Source organism: Zychaea mexicana (assembly GCF_025766255.1).
Source record: "Zychaea mexicana strain RSA 1403 chromosome Unknown BDB00scaffold_26, whole genome shotgun sequence".
NCBI lineage: Eukaryota > Fungi > Mucoromycota > Mucoromycetes > Mucorales > Lichtheimiaceae > Zychaea > Zychaea mexicana.
The window spans coordinates 396326-412983 of NW_026516689.1; the positions used below are offsets into that span (position 1 = coordinate 396326).

The 16658-nt window shown below is 43.9% G+C and overlaps 7 protein-coding genes across 7 annotated transcripts; 4 read left to right on the top strand and 3 right to left on the bottom strand.

Moving 5' to 3' along the window:
• Positions 1-495: 495 nt before the first annotated feature.
• BDB00DRAFT_787041 (uncharacterized protein) lies at positions 496-1727 on the top strand (the record flags this gene model as incomplete). The annotated part of the gene is made up of 3 exons (XM_053120662.1): positions 496-501; positions 624-799; positions 1169-1727. The coding sequence occupies 3 exons, from the start codon at positions 496-498 to the stop codon at positions 1725-1727; spliced, it is 741 nt and encodes a 246-aa protein (XP_052980962.1).
• A 251-nt stretch (positions 1728-1978) lies between these two features.
• BDB00DRAFT_787042 (uncharacterized protein) lies at positions 1979-2495 on the bottom strand (the record flags this gene model as incomplete). The annotated part of the gene is made up of 3 exons (XM_053120663.1): positions 1979-1996; positions 2073-2125; positions 2258-2495. 3 exons carry the CDS (start codon positions 2493-2495, stop codon positions 1979-1981), a joined length of 309 nt encoding a protein of 102 aa, XP_052980963.1.
• A 716-nt stretch (positions 2496-3211) lies between these two features.
• Positions 3212-3951, top strand: BDB00DRAFT_726822 (uncharacterized protein; the record flags this gene model as incomplete). The annotated part of the gene is made up of 2 exons (XM_053118256.1): positions 3212-3529; positions 3688-3951. Coding segments are annotated over 2 exons (582 nt in total), but the record flags the coding sequence as incomplete, so codon positions are not given.
• Positions 3952-4088: 137 nt separating this feature from the next.
• BDB00DRAFT_817895 (L-aminoadipate-semialdehyde dehydrogenase) lies at positions 4089-8859 on the bottom strand. Its single transcript, XM_053123108.1, has 4 exons — positions 8366-8859; positions 7549-8221; positions 7132-7449; positions 4089-7060 (listed from the first exon to the last, which is right to left on the bottom strand). The coding sequence occupies exons 1-4, from the start codon at positions 8696-8698 to the stop codon at positions 4221-4223; spliced, it is 4164 nt and encodes a 1387-aa protein (XP_052980965.1). The 5' UTR covers positions 8699-8859; the 3' UTR covers positions 4089-4220.
• Positions 8860-9553: 694 nt separating this feature from the next.
• On the bottom strand, positions 9554-9972 carry BDB00DRAFT_761630 (uncharacterized protein; the record flags this gene model as incomplete). Its single annotated transcript, XM_053119284.1, has 2 exons — positions 9554-9706; positions 9781-9972. Coding segments are annotated over 2 exons (345 nt in total), but the record flags the coding sequence as incomplete, so codon positions are not given.
• Positions 9973-11530: 1558 nt separating this feature from the next.
• On the top strand, positions 11531-12398 carry BDB00DRAFT_817903 (uncharacterized protein). The gene has a single exon (XM_053123109.1). It carries the CDS (start codon positions 12012-12014, stop codon positions 12279-12281), a length of 270 nt encoding a protein of 89 aa, XP_052980967.1. The 5' UTR covers positions 11531-12011; the 3' UTR covers positions 12282-12398.
• On the top strand, positions 12399-15999 carry BDB00DRAFT_817907 (PXA domain-containing protein). The gene is made up of 3 exons (XM_053123110.1): positions 12399-12725; positions 12858-13130; positions 13214-15999. The coding sequence occupies exons 1-3, from the start codon at positions 12453-12455 to the stop codon at positions 15518-15520; spliced, it is 2853 nt and encodes a 950-aa protein (XP_052980968.1). The 5' UTR covers positions 12399-12452; the 3' UTR covers positions 15521-15999.
• The last annotated feature ends 659 nt before the right edge of the window (positions 16000-16658 follow it).

The following is a 16658-nucleotide window of genomic DNA, read 5'->3' on the forward strand; positions in this document are numbered from 1 at the left end:
TGTCGCTTTTTATGTTAACGGGACTATTCGCAGGATAGTTTGAAAACGTTGAATAAGATTTATAGTGGATTTTGCTACTCTTTCTTCACTACTTAGCAATCACCTATCCTAAAACGCGGTTTTTATACTTAACATTGAATGTGCATCCAGCAAGATTGTGCTTATATAGCATTCATCAATTTTTCAATGAACTACCCTTCTTTACGCCACTTGCGAGAAAATAGAAAAGGGAACTGCTCTATGTCTTTAGATATATCTGGAGCAGAGGTGTGAGTGTTAAATAGGGAGTATTCAAGCAGGGGAGCCTTTCACAGGGAAGAGGAAAAAGAGGAAGAAAAAAATGGGATAAATCGAGGAGGCAAAAAGAAGAAAGCAGTGTAAGAGTCAGGATAAAGTTAAAGAAAAAAAAAGTCAAGATAAATAGGACGCCTCCAATCTCCTTCAAGTGTCGTAGCATTTCTCTTGTTGCTTTCCTTTTCTTACAGAAACTTAAATATGAAGGTAAATATATATTTATATATATCTTACCTGTCCGGGGATGACGATGGCTGTATATATGACAACAATAACATATAACGATAGTTGCTAACCAACAACCTGACGTATAAACATGCATAATCCAGTTGTCTCTTTGTGCCTCGTTTTTGCTCGGTGCATCCATGTTGGCGCCCGCCACATTGGCTGACACAGAATACTTTAATTCGCCCCAAGCCGGTTCCGTTTACTACCCTGGTTCAAAGGTCGTCTTTACTTTGGACAAGATTAATGATGACGAAGACAAGGTCATTTTTGCCAAATTGTACAGACATGATGATGAAGAAGCTGCAGTACAACGTCCTACTCTATTGAAAAAGCCACCATCGGATAACAACGATGATGATAAAGACGATAATGACGACGACGAAGGCGACGATGATGATAATGATGATGATGATGACAATGATGATGATGATGATGATGATGATGACGATGACGATGACGATGACGATGATAAGGATGACGATGATAAGGATGACGATGATAAGGATGACGATGACGATGACGATGATAATGATGATGATGATGATGATGAAGACGGTGATAGCTCACAGTAAGTATCACTGTACATAGGTTGTTCAGATACGTAGGACAATATAAAAAGCTCACCATCACATCGTAAAAACTGTAGCACTTCATATGTCGATACCATCAGCACATTCTACGGCGCCAACATTGGCGATGACAATAGTGACTTCACCTTCATGTGGACCGTGCCTAAACTTCCCGCGGGCAAGTACCATGTGCAAATGGATGAACAGCAGATTGACAAAGTTACTCAGAGCCAACAGGGCGATTCGGGTGACCAAGATGACTTGACAAGAAGTCGAACTTTCTTTATCGTGTCTAATGCAGATGCTGCCGCTGCGACTACTCCTAGTGGTATAACTAATACATATGGTCAACAACAACAAGCCCCTTCTTCAGGTGCCAAGGTTCCTCAAGAACAACAACAATCAACATCGCAACAACAGTTGCAACCAGAGCAACAAGTGGTACAGAGCACATACCAACAGCCTCCACAACAACAAACAGTACAACAACATCCCCCAGGATACCGTATGGGTCAACAACAGCCATCTGTTACTACTACTACCACTATCACTAATACTCCTGTTGCTGTGGCAAACAATGCTCTTCGGAAACGTCAGGAGACCAAAGATAAGATTCGTGCCGCCAAACGACAATAGATCCCTCCCTTCTTACTAGTACATAAAAGAAATATCCGTTTTTTCTATTCTTCCCTTCTTTTCCCTTGTTCTTCATCCTTTCGCCCATCCCAGCTACTCCTTATTACATACTCGCAAATAGTCTTTTTAATTTCCCGCTTCCTTGTCTTTGCAAAGATACTTTACATACATATGATATATTCCCCCTTGAATATAAAAAATTGGGCATTTTATTATCGAACGAAATGCTGTTGCTGGTGGTGTATAAATGTCTAATGGTGCGAATCGGGCTATAGATAAAACACGCGTTATGTTAATATATCTTATATTTCTCTTTGTAGACTACTTCATTTCAATCATATTTACCACAAGAGGAGGAAGGTTACGTTCCCACTTGGTACCTTCGGGGCCCAAGTACACTATTTAATGAAATGAAAATGTTTGGTAAGTATAATATATGTAAACCATCATATGACTACCAAAACTACTATTGTTGCTGCTTATTCTAGTAGTATGAATAGTCTCGTCAATTTCAATAAAATAAACATTACGTTTGTAAGGATCAGGGTGAGCCCAAGCTTGAAGCTCCTTTTCGGTATTCTTCAACAAAAGTTGCAGTTCTTTGGGGTTGGTGACATGCTTGTTGCGTTCGAATTGAGCACGAATGTCAAGCGCTTTTTGGCGCCACAAATCGCGTTGAATGTACCAGTCGAGAGATAACTTGAGCGAACGCTTGTACAAGGATTGCACGTGAAGTCGGTGTGCGTTTTGGAATGTGGCTGCCGACATTTTTTATGAAAGAGTGGGGGTGGTAGTAGTAGTAGCACCAGTGAAGGCTGTTTATTGGTAAAATTGGTTAGGGATTTTGTTCGGACGCTGGGAAATGAGAGCAGTCACCAGTGACGCCGACAACAGAGAGACAAGCCTAATCAGTGTAATACACAGGCTGCATTATTTTTTTTTATCGGGATTGCTGTTGCACACGAGAGAAAGGAGGAGAGATAAGAATGGATGACACCAGTGTTCAGCTAACCTTCGACCTTGGGACTAAAGCTCTCGCGCATTTAGGCCGGCCACATAAGATTCATTTACAATGGGATCTTGGACCAAACATCATAGTGGCGTGCAAATATTTGGCAGGATCGTTGTTGTTATGGAAGTCATTGGAGGTGAGAGAGATCATGTCACAATAAGTAATATGTATAATTAGTACTAATAGCGTAAAAAAAACTTAGTCCTTGACGAGTATTCTGGTTGCTTGGATAACATCATCATCACGGAGGCGCCAGACAGAAGGAAACAAATAAAAGTTGCGATGGATAATATAGCTCGTGACTCTTTTCAAATCGGGCCGAAGTGTGTTCCCAACGGGAAAGTAAAGGAAAGAAGAATCTGCATATATTCTCTCCCTGTCTGTTTTTCTTTGCCTTTTTTTCTGTTTCACTTCTTTTATAAATCTTGTACACGAAAAACATATGAACTCGTTAAGAGGGCTTCGAGATGTCTACAATCGATCCTATAATAAGCGACCCATCATTACGCTTTGTATTACAAACGGGATTCTCGGGGCCTTGAGCGACGGGCTTGCGCAGGCAATTACCTATCGCGACAAGCATACAAAGCAACTACCCGAACGACTACGACAACATGAAGATCAATGGCCACCACAACCAGCGTACGATGGCATGCGAACGTCTCGGTTTGCATTGTATAATGTCTGTGTGGCACCGTTTGTGGGCAAATGGTACATGGTGCTTGACAAGTATTTTCCCATGCCCGGGGTAGGCAAGCCTGGCCGCGACGTTGTTGCACTTAAGCGCATGGTTAGTTTTTGCTGTTATTGATTTTGATGATGCTGTTGTTGTTGTCATGTTGATATAATTTTGACATCCAGCTCTCCTACACAATACCCCGCTCTTATAATACTACCGTCATGACCCATCATTACCATCAACCCAAAAGCTAAACCGCTTCGTTCTAGGTCACGGATCAGGTGGTCTTTGCACCCAGCAGTTTGGCCATGTTCTTTACAACCATGGGTCTGATAGAAAGTGGAAACTGGCAGGGAGTTCGCGAGAAGTTTCGAGACGCTTACAGCTCAGCATTGATCGCCAATTACTCAGTCTGGCCGGTTGTCCAACTGATTAATTTCAAGATAATGCCCCTGCAGTATCGATTACCGTTCGTCAGCTCGTTGGGTATACTGTGGAATGCTTATCTGAGCTGGATCAACAATGCCTCCAAAGAGGAAGAGGAAGTGATAGAAGAACATCGGCAGCAGTAGAAGCAACTCTAGCATAGAAGGACCTGCTTCTGCTTCGGTCTAACCGTAAAATTAAGTACCATCCATTCAATTCATCATCATCAAGACATTATTCTACATGCACAATATAGTGGAGTTTTATTATAGTGAGAGGGAAATATATGTGTATTATCTACAAGGGGACATTAAGAAAGAGGAACTTTTCAAAAGAAAGAAGTGTACTGTATTATCTATAAATGGGTTTGCTGTTTTTAATGTTTAGCGCCACTTCGCTGCAACAAAGTGACCTCAGCTTCCAACTTGGGCAACTCGCGAGCCTTGACATTTGGTTCTGGAAGGAATCCAACCTTGATAAGATATGCGTAATACAAGCCGAGCAAGTCATCACCCATGCGTGGACAAGTGATGCCCTCTTTGGCCAATACGGCCTGCGTATGGCTATCATTGAGCTGGGCGCTCTTGGTCGAAGTCGGCAAATCATCCAAGACAAAGTGCAAGAGCGGGAACAGCGAGTGATCCTGCGACTGGAGGGTAAACTCCATCAACTTGTTACGCCAATCAATGTACTCGGTCTGCTTGCAGACATAGCCATAGGTAGCCAAGGTGCTGAATAGATCGTTGTACGTAAAGTCCGAAGGGTGAGTTACTTGCAAAACGCCCAACTGGGTCGAGTCCTTGTCATGGTAAGCGGCAGCACCAACCACAGCAGCAACATAATCGACCGAGCAGCAGTTGACGACATTGGACATGGATGGAATGTATCCAAGCTCGATACAGCCCTTGACCAAACGCCAGATGAAATCGTCGGCATTGGTGACACCGCTCTTACTATCACCCAAAATGTAACCCGGTCGCACAATGGTAGCGGGCATGCCACGGCTGCGAGCTTCCAGAATGAGCTTTTCGGCCACCCACTTGGACTGACCATAACCGCTCTCCAGACCCGTACGAGCGCCTTCCAAATTGTCAGTTTCGTTCACGGCTTCGCGCAAATTGACGTAATGGGCAGTGTCCAGCACCGACGTGGATGACACAAAGTGGAATGACTTTGACTTTTGGTTCGATGCTAAACGCATAGCCCACGCTGTGCCAATGACGTTCGCAGCACGCAGTTGCTGGTAAGGATAGACCCAGTGGACAAGCGCACCGTTGTGGATCACAGCATCGGATTCAGCAGACCATTTGTTCCAGTCGGCTTCAGACAAACCAAGACGGTCTTGACCCAGGTCACCGCAAACAGCTACAATACGGTCAGCCCAGCTGTCTTGCCAGACCAAGTGGCCAGCAGCAGCCTTTTTGACACGTTCAAAGGCAGAAGCGGCATCCTTGGAACGAACAATGCAGACAACGCGAGTGTTCTCATAGCCAAGCAACTTGGCGAGAATGAAAGCGCCCAAGAAACCGGTGGCACCGGTCAACACGAATGTGCGCTTGTCGCCAGCGGCAGGTGCAGCCAAAGGCTGATAAGATGCTTCCAGGAATTCTTCGCTAAGCTTAGGCAGATCTGCAGCATAATCGACAACTTCCTTTTGTGGCGCTTCTTGTCCTTTTGCTTCCTCAGGCTTGTCCGTATCCAGCAACAACAAATCACTGTTTTGCAACCTGGCCACTTGGCGTGCAAGACCACGGATGGTAGGTTCGGCAAACACCAAGTTGAGCGGAGCATCGACTTGGAACTTTTGGCGGATCTCGAAGATCAAGCGGGTAGCAATAAGCGAGTGGCCACCAATGTCGAAAAAGTTCTCGTCCAAACCAATGACAGGGTCAGGCGAAGGCAAAAGCTGTTGCCAGATTTCATGGATTTGACGTTCAGTCTCGTTCATGTCGGGCAACTTGTCCTTGTTGGCTTGGCAGGAAGCACCAGCCGCTGCACCTGCTGGGTTACCCTGGAACTGAGCCGTGTCGGGGAAAGGCAGAGCGTTCTTGTCAGTCTTGCCGTTGGGCGTCAGAGGCATACGAACCAGAGGAACGAACACAGAAGGAATAGCATAGGTAGGCAGCTTCTTTTTCAAAAAGTCACGAACATCCTTGATCAAGCGACGGTATCTGTGACGCGAGCGGATATCGTTAGATCCGCGGTCTTCGGCATCGTCGGTAGCACTGGCAAATTCATCATTGGCCGTTTGCACGGGGACAAAGTAGGCGACCAACGTCTGTTCTTCGTTCTTGTCACGACGGACCAAGGTGACGTTTTCACGGATCATGGGATGCTGCGACAAGTGGGTATCAATTTCACCCAACTCGATACGGAAACCACGGATCTTGACCTGGTCATCAGCACGGCCAGTGCACTCGACATTACCATCAGGACGGTAGCGACCCAAATCACCCGAACGATACATACGATCACGCTTTCCCTGCCAGAACTCGCGCCATTCACTACCTTGAACCAACGACTCATCCTTGCAATCATCACCGTTAGGCTGGTCCACAAACCAATTGGGAATGAACTTTTCCGCCGTAGCCTCGGGCAAGCGCAAGTAGCCTTCAGACAGACCGGGAGCACGGACATAGATTTCACCAATTTCACCGACACCGCACATCTTGGTACGGTCGTGGCGATTCACGACCAAAAGCTGGACGTTGACCATACCTTTGCCAGCAGGAATGACTTCCTTTTGCGAAGTCAAAAAGGCAGGGTGGCTGGATCGAGCAGGCACGATATAGTACGAGACGGATCGTTGGGTTTCGGTGGTGCCGTACATGTTGATCACCGCCACGTTGGGTGCAAACTTTTGGATACGAGCAGCATCACGCTTTGTCAAAATATCACCGACAAAGAATGCGTTGCGCAAGGTAGGAATTTCGCTGGTAGCGTGCGAGGACAGCAATTGACCCATGGCTGGTGTCAAGTGAGTGATGGTGACCTGTGAGCGGTTCATCCATTCGGCGAGTCGGCCTGGAATACCTATGTCTTCGGATGTAGGCACATGTAATTCGGCACCAAAGAATAAGGGCGTAAAGATATCGCGCTGGATAGGATCGTGAGCAATACCAGAAAGCATGGTGAACTTGTCCTCGCTGGAAATGCCAAACTGTTCGGCCATCCATGGATAAAAGTGGGTCAGCGAAAAGTGACGGCCGCGTACACCTATTTGAGAAAGGGGGGAATAATTAAAGGTCAATTCTAAGTTTTAGTAAAAGTGGGGGAGAAAAGCTTACCCTTGGGAATGCCGGTACTGCCACTCGTGAAACTGAGAGTACCAATGCTATCAGGGCCGATCACCACACCCACATTCTTCGCTGCCTTGTCGCGTACAGAGTCCAAGACATCATCAGCGCCATCATTTACAGCACCACCAGCCAGCTTGCCATCCTTGTGCAATTTGAGCGTAGGAATTTCACAGACGATGTCCTGTTCCTTCTTGATATAATCTCGGACAGAGTCGGCGATCTTACCGGCTTCTTGAATAACAACCAAACCCTTGGGCTTGGCGACTTGCAAGTAGATTTCTTGACGTGCAGGTGGGTAAGCAGGGTCTATTTTTTTTAGAGTTTAATATCGCTGTGAGTTCTTTTTTGTGTTTAAAACCCCAGCTTCCTCCGTCATCATCATCATCATCACGGCAAATAACTTACCAATGACACTGAACGTGGCACCAGCCTTCAAAACACCCATGATAGCCACAACCAAATCCACACCACGGTACGCATAAATCATGACAACATCCTCGCGCTTGATACCGTTATCGACCAAGTAATGAGCAACCAAATTCGAAGCATGATGGATTTGCTGATACGTGTAGACGACCTTGGGATCGGTTGGGACATCCGAGGATTCAATGATACAGGTACGTTCAGGATGTTTTTCAGCATTGGCAGCAAAGATATCAGGGATGGCGCCACGCCACAGGGACCAATGCAGATCCGAGGTAGGATCAGGCAATTCGGAATCAGCTGACTGGTAGTCCGACAAGGCGATCTGACCTACGGGCGTTTCTGGTGCACCAACGGCGGACAACAAGATGGACTCCATTTGAGAAAAAATGTATTGGATGCGGCGAGGCGAGAACAAGATCTGGTTGTACACGATACGGACGGACGTTTCAGTCGAATTTTCAGGCGTGGAGATGAAGACAGTCAAGTCAGCCGTGGTAGATGTGGAAGACAATTGGGTTTGCGTTGGAGCGTCCGTTTCATTATAGAACCGCACGCGGAAAAGTGGACGGCGGTGGTCCGGATCTGTGCCCTCTTCCATGTACTCGACCAATCTTTCAAAAGGAACCTCTTCTTCTAGTGCCTTTGCTTCAACCTTTTTTATACATAAACAAAAATCAGTTCCCTTTATTCTGCGCGTCTCCAAAAAAAACTTCCGCAGTAAAAGCCCAATCATTGTTTTTCCAGCCCTGCTCCCCGCAGTAGCAGCAAGGCATCTAAACCGAGTGGAATACATTACCCTTTGCACCATCTTGACAATTTCTTCAAACGTACTGGTTGGGCTTGTTTCGAGACGAAGGACTAGGGTATTGTTGTCGGGCGAAGAGGAACCGACAGCGAACTCTTCATCACCAGTATAGCGTTGCAAAAGAATAGCAAAGGCAGCTAGAAAAACGTGAAATGGCTTGGCATCACCATCTTGGCTATTGTATGTCACAGAGAACCTGTGGGATTGGACTTCTTCAACGGTTCTTGCAGGCAAAGGTCTTGGATAATCGGTGGGTGTAAGCAAATCCGACAAGTTTGCCAAGTGTTGCTTCCATGATTGGAGTCGTTCTTCAGTATCAGTCATATTATAGAAGAGAAGTATATATATACAGGGAAAAGGGAAACAGAATAGAAGTTATATATAAAAAAAGATGTCAAAGAAGGAAGTAAAAAGTCATAATTGATGCGCGACAAATATATATAATGCTGATTAGTTTTGCTGGTTTCAAGATCGAGATTATCAGCAGTCACCGTGAGTTTTTTGACGCACAAGAACAAAGATAAACTCAGCTCGACGACCAATCTTTCATCTCGTCTCTAAAGTCTTTTTATGGTTGCTTGATCTTTTCGGGACTTGATTAACTTGACATGCATCCAATTTGCTGCCATAGCAATGGTGGGGATTTAAGTTTACCTTGGCAACAAGTCTCTAGTTACTATGGTATTTTCTTGCAACAAATGGCTGTTACAGCTACAATGACATACCATTTTTCCAGTATAATCTGGACTTGTAAACGCCTTCAATGTATAAATAGAGTATACATGTGCGGAAGAGCCACAGTTTTCTCCTCATATATAATGTAATACTTGGTGAAAAACATTTTGCCGGTCGAACCACATTTTGCCTTTCGCCGTTACACACGCTTCTCACCTAATACGTCGTTCGCTATGTCAAAACTGGATATCATTATGCAAAGGTTTTTTCTTTTTCGGTAAGAAAATATAAAAACTACAACTAGTACATCAGTTAAAGCTGGGACAATGAAGAGAGAGAGAACGAAAAGGAAAAATAACTATATATTCAAAAGAGGCGATGGATAAAAGTTCTATGCAAGGATGATTTAAGAGGTAGTAGTTGAGAGGAAGAAAATGACCGAGGTATAATATAATAACTATGATAATTATAAAAGTAGTAGTAGTAGTAGTGAAGATGAATAAACTATGCTGACAGATGGCGCTCTCTTGTTTCGCTGTGGGAGGACATGCTGTAATCAATGTCATCCAAATCTTGGTCGACTGCAGCGGCTAATTTTGAATAGTGTGCTCTACCGATCGACTTATAATATGACGTTAACACTACGGCAAAATAAATCTACGAATAGCAATTAATAAATGAACTCTTTATTCTTCCCAAAACTCAAGGGGGGGAGGGTGCGTTAAACTTACATGAATCATGCGAAGTGCAACCAACATGATGATACTAACAATGCCTTCCATGCGAAAAACGTCGTCATGCTCTTGTTGCTTGACCGGATCATTGGCTAACTCAGGAAGGCTGTGGTCCGTGTAGACGTACCATTTTACTGCGAAAATGGACGTCGTCATGATGCTCACAAGGCAATCAACCCAATAGAAAATAGTATACCAACGAACAGCTCGTACATTATCCTAAGATATGTTTGTACATATTCAATTTTTGATTACATGTTATACCCCCTTTCCTACAACCGTGAGAAAACTGGAAAAGGTAATTACAGTGTGAATGCCATACAAGCCTCGGGCGAAAATAAAGACAGAAAGCAACGAATAAATGTAAACGGCAAACGCAAACGGGTCGCTAGTGTCGAATGAAATAAGACCGTAGAATCCAGAAAGCTTATTGAGCTAAGTTATTGGTAGAATAGTAACAGCGATTAGGTTTCCACTGTAAAAATGTACAGCAGTGAACATTTTAATTTTCACGAAATGAAATAGAACTCACAATGCCAAAGATGGTGATAATGAGCACACCTAGTACATATAACAAACAAACAATACTTAAGTTTCAAAACAAAATTATATTCTTTCGTCACCATTTCTCTCCCTTTTGCATAAATGTCAAGGTAGTTTACCAGTTTCAATGGGAATAAATCCGCAACAAGAGCGTGGTCGAGAAAGTAGAGCTGCCATTGTTTGTTTCAACTAAAAGAACTGCTATGAAATAAAAGAAAAACAGCACACCACCTTTATGAAAAGCGGCGGCGGTGCCGAAACTTTTTAACCGTACCGGACAAACGGCAGCCGATGCGCAACAACGACGAGTGGAGGCGGAGGGAAAAATGGCTGTTGCCTCGTTTTGGTACGTCAAGTGAACTCTGATTGGCTTAAGGATGCCTTTCATATGGGTTTCGTATACACCTCTACTGGGGGCTCACATTATGTGCATACAACCACGCTGCCAGATTTATGCTTCCAGTCTGTTCCATAATACAAAGTAAGTGAAATTGTTAGGTTGCTTAAATGCGATGGATAATACATGTATAATGATGCAATAACACATACTATATTCAACAGCAGCTTTATCATTAAAGCAGTAGTAGTCGAAGAATATATACTTCCTGTCCAAGAAAATTGAAATTTTATTAATACAATAGTTGATGGACATATCGCTGATTTTACTTAAGCTTACATCTCGCTACTAAATCGCTAGCAAAAGCATAGCTCAATTTAACAGTGGGCAATTGACACCTGTGCTTGTCTTGTTATTACGTTTACGAGCTAGTAGAAAACGGCAGCAGCGAGTGACATAATAGCAGCTACTTAAGCTAACATATACAGATTACAGAGAATGGAGTAAGCCCAATACAATCAATCCTGTCCATACTCATCAGTATTTGTAAGGAGCGTGACCATTACTTTGCCCCAAACCAAAGTAGCAGAATGTGCCACTCCTCAGCTTGACTTGGCATAGAACTAATATCATCTCCCGGTACTACACCAGCAATGACAGACGCATCACTACACCTAAGAATAGCATTTCATTCCGCCAGAGTAGTCCCAAGAATAACTTGTTCCTGACATAGATATGACAGCTCCGTCTTTGATACTTGCGATCTAAACGAAGTGGATGATGTAGAGTACAAAGTCCGATCATCCAGCGTGACTTTACGACTGTTCTGGGCCCCTATAAGTTCGTCCTCATCCCCCCTGCTTGTGCTTTTTTCTTGTCCATCCATTTTTCAACCCATCCATCCATCCATGCATCTATTCACATTAACTCGTCCATCCATCCATGCATCCATCCGTTTATATCTCCCATCTACTATTCATAAGACATGTCTTTTGAGGAAACGTGCTTTGTATCTCAAAGCGACGCGTCACTGTTTGCATAAAACTCGATAGGTTAAGTGCAACACGTTGTTGCTCGCTCATACTCTGCAACGCTTATCCTATCCTGCTCCTCCAGAGAGTGCTGGCTTCTTTTTTTATGATGCCGGTGCTCTTATGTCTAAACTGACGCCTGGCCTAGTGAGTATTGATTAGGATAAACACATGCTATATAGAAAGAAGGCAAGTTATCTTTCTTTTGTTTTCTAGTCTAGTTGGGCAGTAGTACTATATGTTTGCAGGACATGATATGATGATCTTACTATATATCCTTAACTACATTGCCTGACTTTTACTGTGATTAAATCTACATGACTCTGATGGATTGTCCTCTTGCATATTTTACTGCTGGTCTTGTCTTGGTTTTTTCAACGCCACATTTACTAACTGGAACAATTTTTATTATACAGGTTGATGCTATATCAGTTATAACAAGTATAGATCCACTTTTATATATAAACTTCTTAAAAATAATAAATGGAATGGGCATTAATATGCTTTATAACCTCTTAAAAATGCGCGACAAATATAAGTGTTGGTTTGTGCTATCTGTTGGTGTGGGAGAGATGCCGCATGTATGAGTGACGTGAGAATGTCCAATCCAAATCCCAACGGAATTCAGCTTGTACCACCATTCCATTTTAAGAAAAAAGAGTCGACACTTTTACTATATTCGACTCGTAACTTATTTTTTCCTTCCCTCCCTCTCTTCTTGTCCACTCTTAATTTCCATATGAGTCTCGAAACGAACAATGGAAGTGTTAGCAGATTGGTTTAATCTGCTGCGATTAAGCTCTACATATGATCTAGATGACTCGTTGCGTGCATTAGTAGGAAAGACTTTGTCGTGTGCGTTTGTCGTGGTTTACTCGCTCGTGCTCATAGTAGACGGCTACTACTTCCCATTCTTCCTTACTCTGGGATTCGCTTTGGGTGCCCTGTTCTTTGGAAGCAATGCCAACTATACATTCCCACATCATTCTGTTCAACTTCGTGAACATTATACCGAAAATGCTGAGGCCAAGGTAACTTTTATCACTTTTTTCCTTTTGTATTCTTGTTGTTGGTATGGTGATACCAAAAAAAAGCGAGCACCACCACCAACCATACTTATTCACACACTTACACATCAATACTATATAAATATATATAACTAGCCATTAGCGACAGGAGAAGATGGGATACTGCATCTTTTTTACCCGCCCCTGACAAACATTGTGGAGCAACTGATCCATTACTTTTCTCGCGATTTTGTCCTGTCCTGGTGGGATCCATTAAATTCAACCCATAATCCGGAATTTGAACGAGTCATCCGTACGCGTCTAAACGGCAGTGTGCACAGAGTCGAGAAAATCTTACTGAAACAAGAACGCAACGATTTGGTCATGGCCACACTTTATGGCATAGCCAATGTTTTGATCATTCACATGGTACCTGAACGAAATTACTTTGATCATCAAATATCGTCAACAGCTATATATTAACGCCGTCCCCTTGGATTATATACGTGTAGAGAGAATGCAGAAACTTTGAATGCTCGGGGTTATCATTGAATGGGTACATTGACGACAACCAACACTCGCCATTTGCACAGCTCATGTCCACCACCGAACAACACCATCAAATGCGGTCTCTCAGTTCAACCATTTTGAAACGCGTACTTCCGAATACCGACGCAGATTCTGCTGTTGTCATGAGCATGCTGCGAGAGTTGCTAGCTTCTCATTTGTTTGGCAATATCCTAGCGACCATGAGCGATCCGGACTTTATCAACAGCTACATCGTCGGCTATCTATCTGCCACTGACGAACCGGGTAATGCAGATGCCCATGATGACAGCGAAGGTATCCGCAACGTCGTCGAACGAGCGGCAGAGAGTCTGATGGCAGATGGTGGCTTTGGAGACGCAAGCCAAGGTAATAACAATACTAGTACGGTCACTTCGGGAACACAGCAGGCTGCGTCTCCTGAAGTTTACTTGCCTCCACAATCGATACCACCTACCAGCCCTTTACCGCCGCCGCCGCCACCTAGAAAATCTGCAACAGTGCCTCCTGATTTGTTGTTGCCGTCGTCTTCACCACCACCGTCATTCAAAGGAGATTCTGACGCAGTTAGTGAATCCGCCACCTCATCTTTAGCCTCATTGCCACCTATACCAGAAACGCACCACAACAACAACAGTACACGTTCATCACCCTCTGCTGCTTCATCGAAAAAGAAAATATCTGTTCCTAAAGTTGTCGAAGATGCATCTCAACAATCGCCCATGATCTATGCCCCGGGTACTGTCAACTTTAGCGTCATGGACATTTCCTCCACGCCGGAGTCGGACAAGAACAAGCTCATGTTTATTGTGCAAATCGAACGACCAGCTATGGAGGACCATACAGGATCTGAAGGTGGTGGCTATGTGATTACACGAACATATGCCGATTTTGAAGTGTTCCACGCCATCATCAGCGCTCGCCACGCTCGTCGCGTCGCACGGACCAACCTCAGACTTCCACTGGACCCTATCCGATCATGGCTCAAATTGGGCACCAACACTAGTACGCCATCGGCCATTATCAATGACACTGACAGCATCTGTCGATCATTGGAACGGTATTTGCATCTCGTTGTACAAGATAACGAAATGGGGCGGGACCAAATCATTTACGCATTCTTGCGCAAGGAACGACGAAGGAATATAGCGGACCACAATGATGATGATGATGATAGTGGAGAAGGCCAGCAGCAAGAGATGGAAGTTTCATTTGCGGATGAATACATGGATGAAGTTAGTGCGTATGCAGCCTTGTCGTCTGCAATACCGGCACATAATGGGTATACGCCTCTGAGTGGACCGTCATCGGCTTCGTCTTCGGCAGCAAGCAGTGTGGGCAAGGCGATGTCAATGTTGGCACGAGCACCATCATTAGCAGTGAAGAGTGTCAGTCGAACTTCCACTACAGACGACGAACTTGTTGGATCGCCGAGTCTGGAACCGTCGCGTCGTTGGTTCGGTCGAAAATCTGCTCGGGAAGGATCGATTTCGAGTGTTCGAAGTAACAATAGCTCAAGCGGAAAAGAAGAGGCGGATGGCGAGATAAGCACAACCTTCCATCATCATCAACAACAACAGCAAAGCCAGCAGAATCACCAACACGTGCCGTCGCCACCATCAACCCAGGCGACCACATGCTCTGAAGACGAAGGAGACGACGATGAAGTAATTACAAACGTGGTGGTGGAGGAGCCGGAGTCTGTTGCAGCTGCTGTTGACATTGAAGAATCAGCTCGAAGAACAGCTGTGGATGATGCTGGAGCACGCGTCAGCGACAACAAACCTCTATCTCCTTTGGATATCGAACTACTGATTGAAACAACATTTGCACTTGTCGTTGAAGTCTTTGACCTAACAACTGCCAACAACAAGGCATGGATGCGCAGGACATTGCTAAACGTGCTGCGCGAAGTGGTTCGACGGTCTTATACAGAAATCATTGCACAGCATTATAGCAGCTATATGAATAATTACATGTCGCCAGATGCGCTGGTCCATCTATGCGAAACAATTCAACACAAATTCTGGCCTGACGGTGTGTATAATACCTCCACATCTGAGCGAACGGAAGAGCAAAAGGCAGCAACAAGGCAACAGGCACGAGAGTTATTGATGAGCTCTGCGGTGCCTGCAGGTGTACGGCAACTCATTGGTGATCAGAACTGTAATGTCGCCATGGATCGTTTATGGGCTCGATTACAGGATCAAGCGCTGAACCGTGTGTTGATGTTACAAATACTGGAGCGATTAATGCGACCGGTCTTTGGTTAAAAACTGAAATTGTGAGCTCCGCCCTCCCTCCCCCTCCATTTTCATGCTAAATATCATCCTTTGCTAACCCTTACCTTTTATACTACTAGTCGTATTACTGCTATTATTTTTCTATCTATCTTCCTCTCTTATTTATTGTTTATTTATCTAGTTGTTGTAAATAGATCTTTCCTATTTTCTTTGTTTCATTTTCGTTTTTTTTCCACAGACGATTGATAGGTTTAGGCAAGTTAAAAGAACGTCCTCAGTGAAATATAGTCATTGTGAAAAGATACATGTATGTCGACAAAGATCAACCAATGTACTTGATGCTTCAAAAACATTTTATGCATGGATATTTGTAGCTCTATGCGGATTAAATTTGTGGTGCAGTAGGTGTCTAATGTGCTACGTGCATACTCATACTGTTAGTAATAGATATTCTGATACACTAGTATCTTATAACTACAAAGACTGTCAACTTTTACCGAATGAATGGCGCTAGTGGACATTTTTTCCATCATAACTTTATACATTCATAGCTGATTAAAGCTTTTGGTGTAACGACAGTGATGGTGTAATGTCTTCTGTATTAAGGATGAAAATGCGAATGAAAGTATAAATTTGGCGCTCGGGATACATCTTCACCAAAAGCGCGCTGTTTATGAGTACAATAATGTTGGCTCCGTTCGATCTAGATAGTTCTTCCTCCTCTTACTCAGACTATAATAAATTATATACCAGTATCTGACATTTGATTCATTTCATGGCACCCCACTTCCGTAGCCTTTGGTAAAAGCAACCTGTAAATTATGTCTTAAAAGGTACGCCATATGGTAGATATCTAATTGATATAGCGGTAATAATAGCCCTGCTCTTCTCCGCCTGCTAGTACTATCTTGCTGGTGTTGTTACTTTATGTCCGCTAACAACGGACGTATATGCAACTTTATTTGCGATGATTGTAAAGCATAAACTTCGTGTCACGCCTGAGCGCAATTGTATCGGTTGTACGCCAAAATCCGTTTTCCCGGTAAGATACAACACTTTCCCTTCTTGAAAAAAGAAAAGTTAGGGGTCGACAACGTTTAATCACATGCCATATAATAGGTGATAATATACAACAACAGAAAAGAAATGGCCACCAAAAAGTTAAAAA

Bases quoted from the DNA above. Each gene is read 5' to 3' on its own strand.
- BDB00DRAFT_817895 (XM_053123108.1), bottom strand. From the start codon at position 8,698: ATGACTGATACTGAAGAACGACTCCAATCATGGAAGCAACACTTGGCA. The intron at 8,222-8,365 runs GTAATGTATTCC...TGTATAAAAAAG, and splicing joins TTGTCAAGATGGTGCAAAGG to GTTGAAGCAAAGGCACTAGA. The intron at 7,450-7,548 runs GTAAGTTATTTG...TAAAAAAAATAG, and splicing joins TGCCACGTTCAGTGTCATTG to ACCCTGCTTACCCACCTGCA.
- BDB00DRAFT_817903 (XM_053123109.1), top strand. From the start codon at position 12,012: ATGACTCTGATGGATTGTCCTCTTGCATATTTTACTGCTGGTCTTGTC.
- BDB00DRAFT_817907 (XM_053123110.1), top strand. From the start codon at position 12,453: ATGGAAGTGTTAGCAGATTGGTTTAATCTGCTGCGATTAAGCTCTACA. The intron at 12,726-12,857 runs GTAACTTTTATC...ATATATAACTAG, and splicing joins CCGAAAATGCTGAGGCCAAG to CCATTAGCGACAGGAGAAGA. The intron at 13,131-13,213 runs GTACCTGAACGA...ATATACGTGTAG, and splicing joins ATGTTTTGATCATTCACATG to AGAGAATGCAGAAACTTTGA.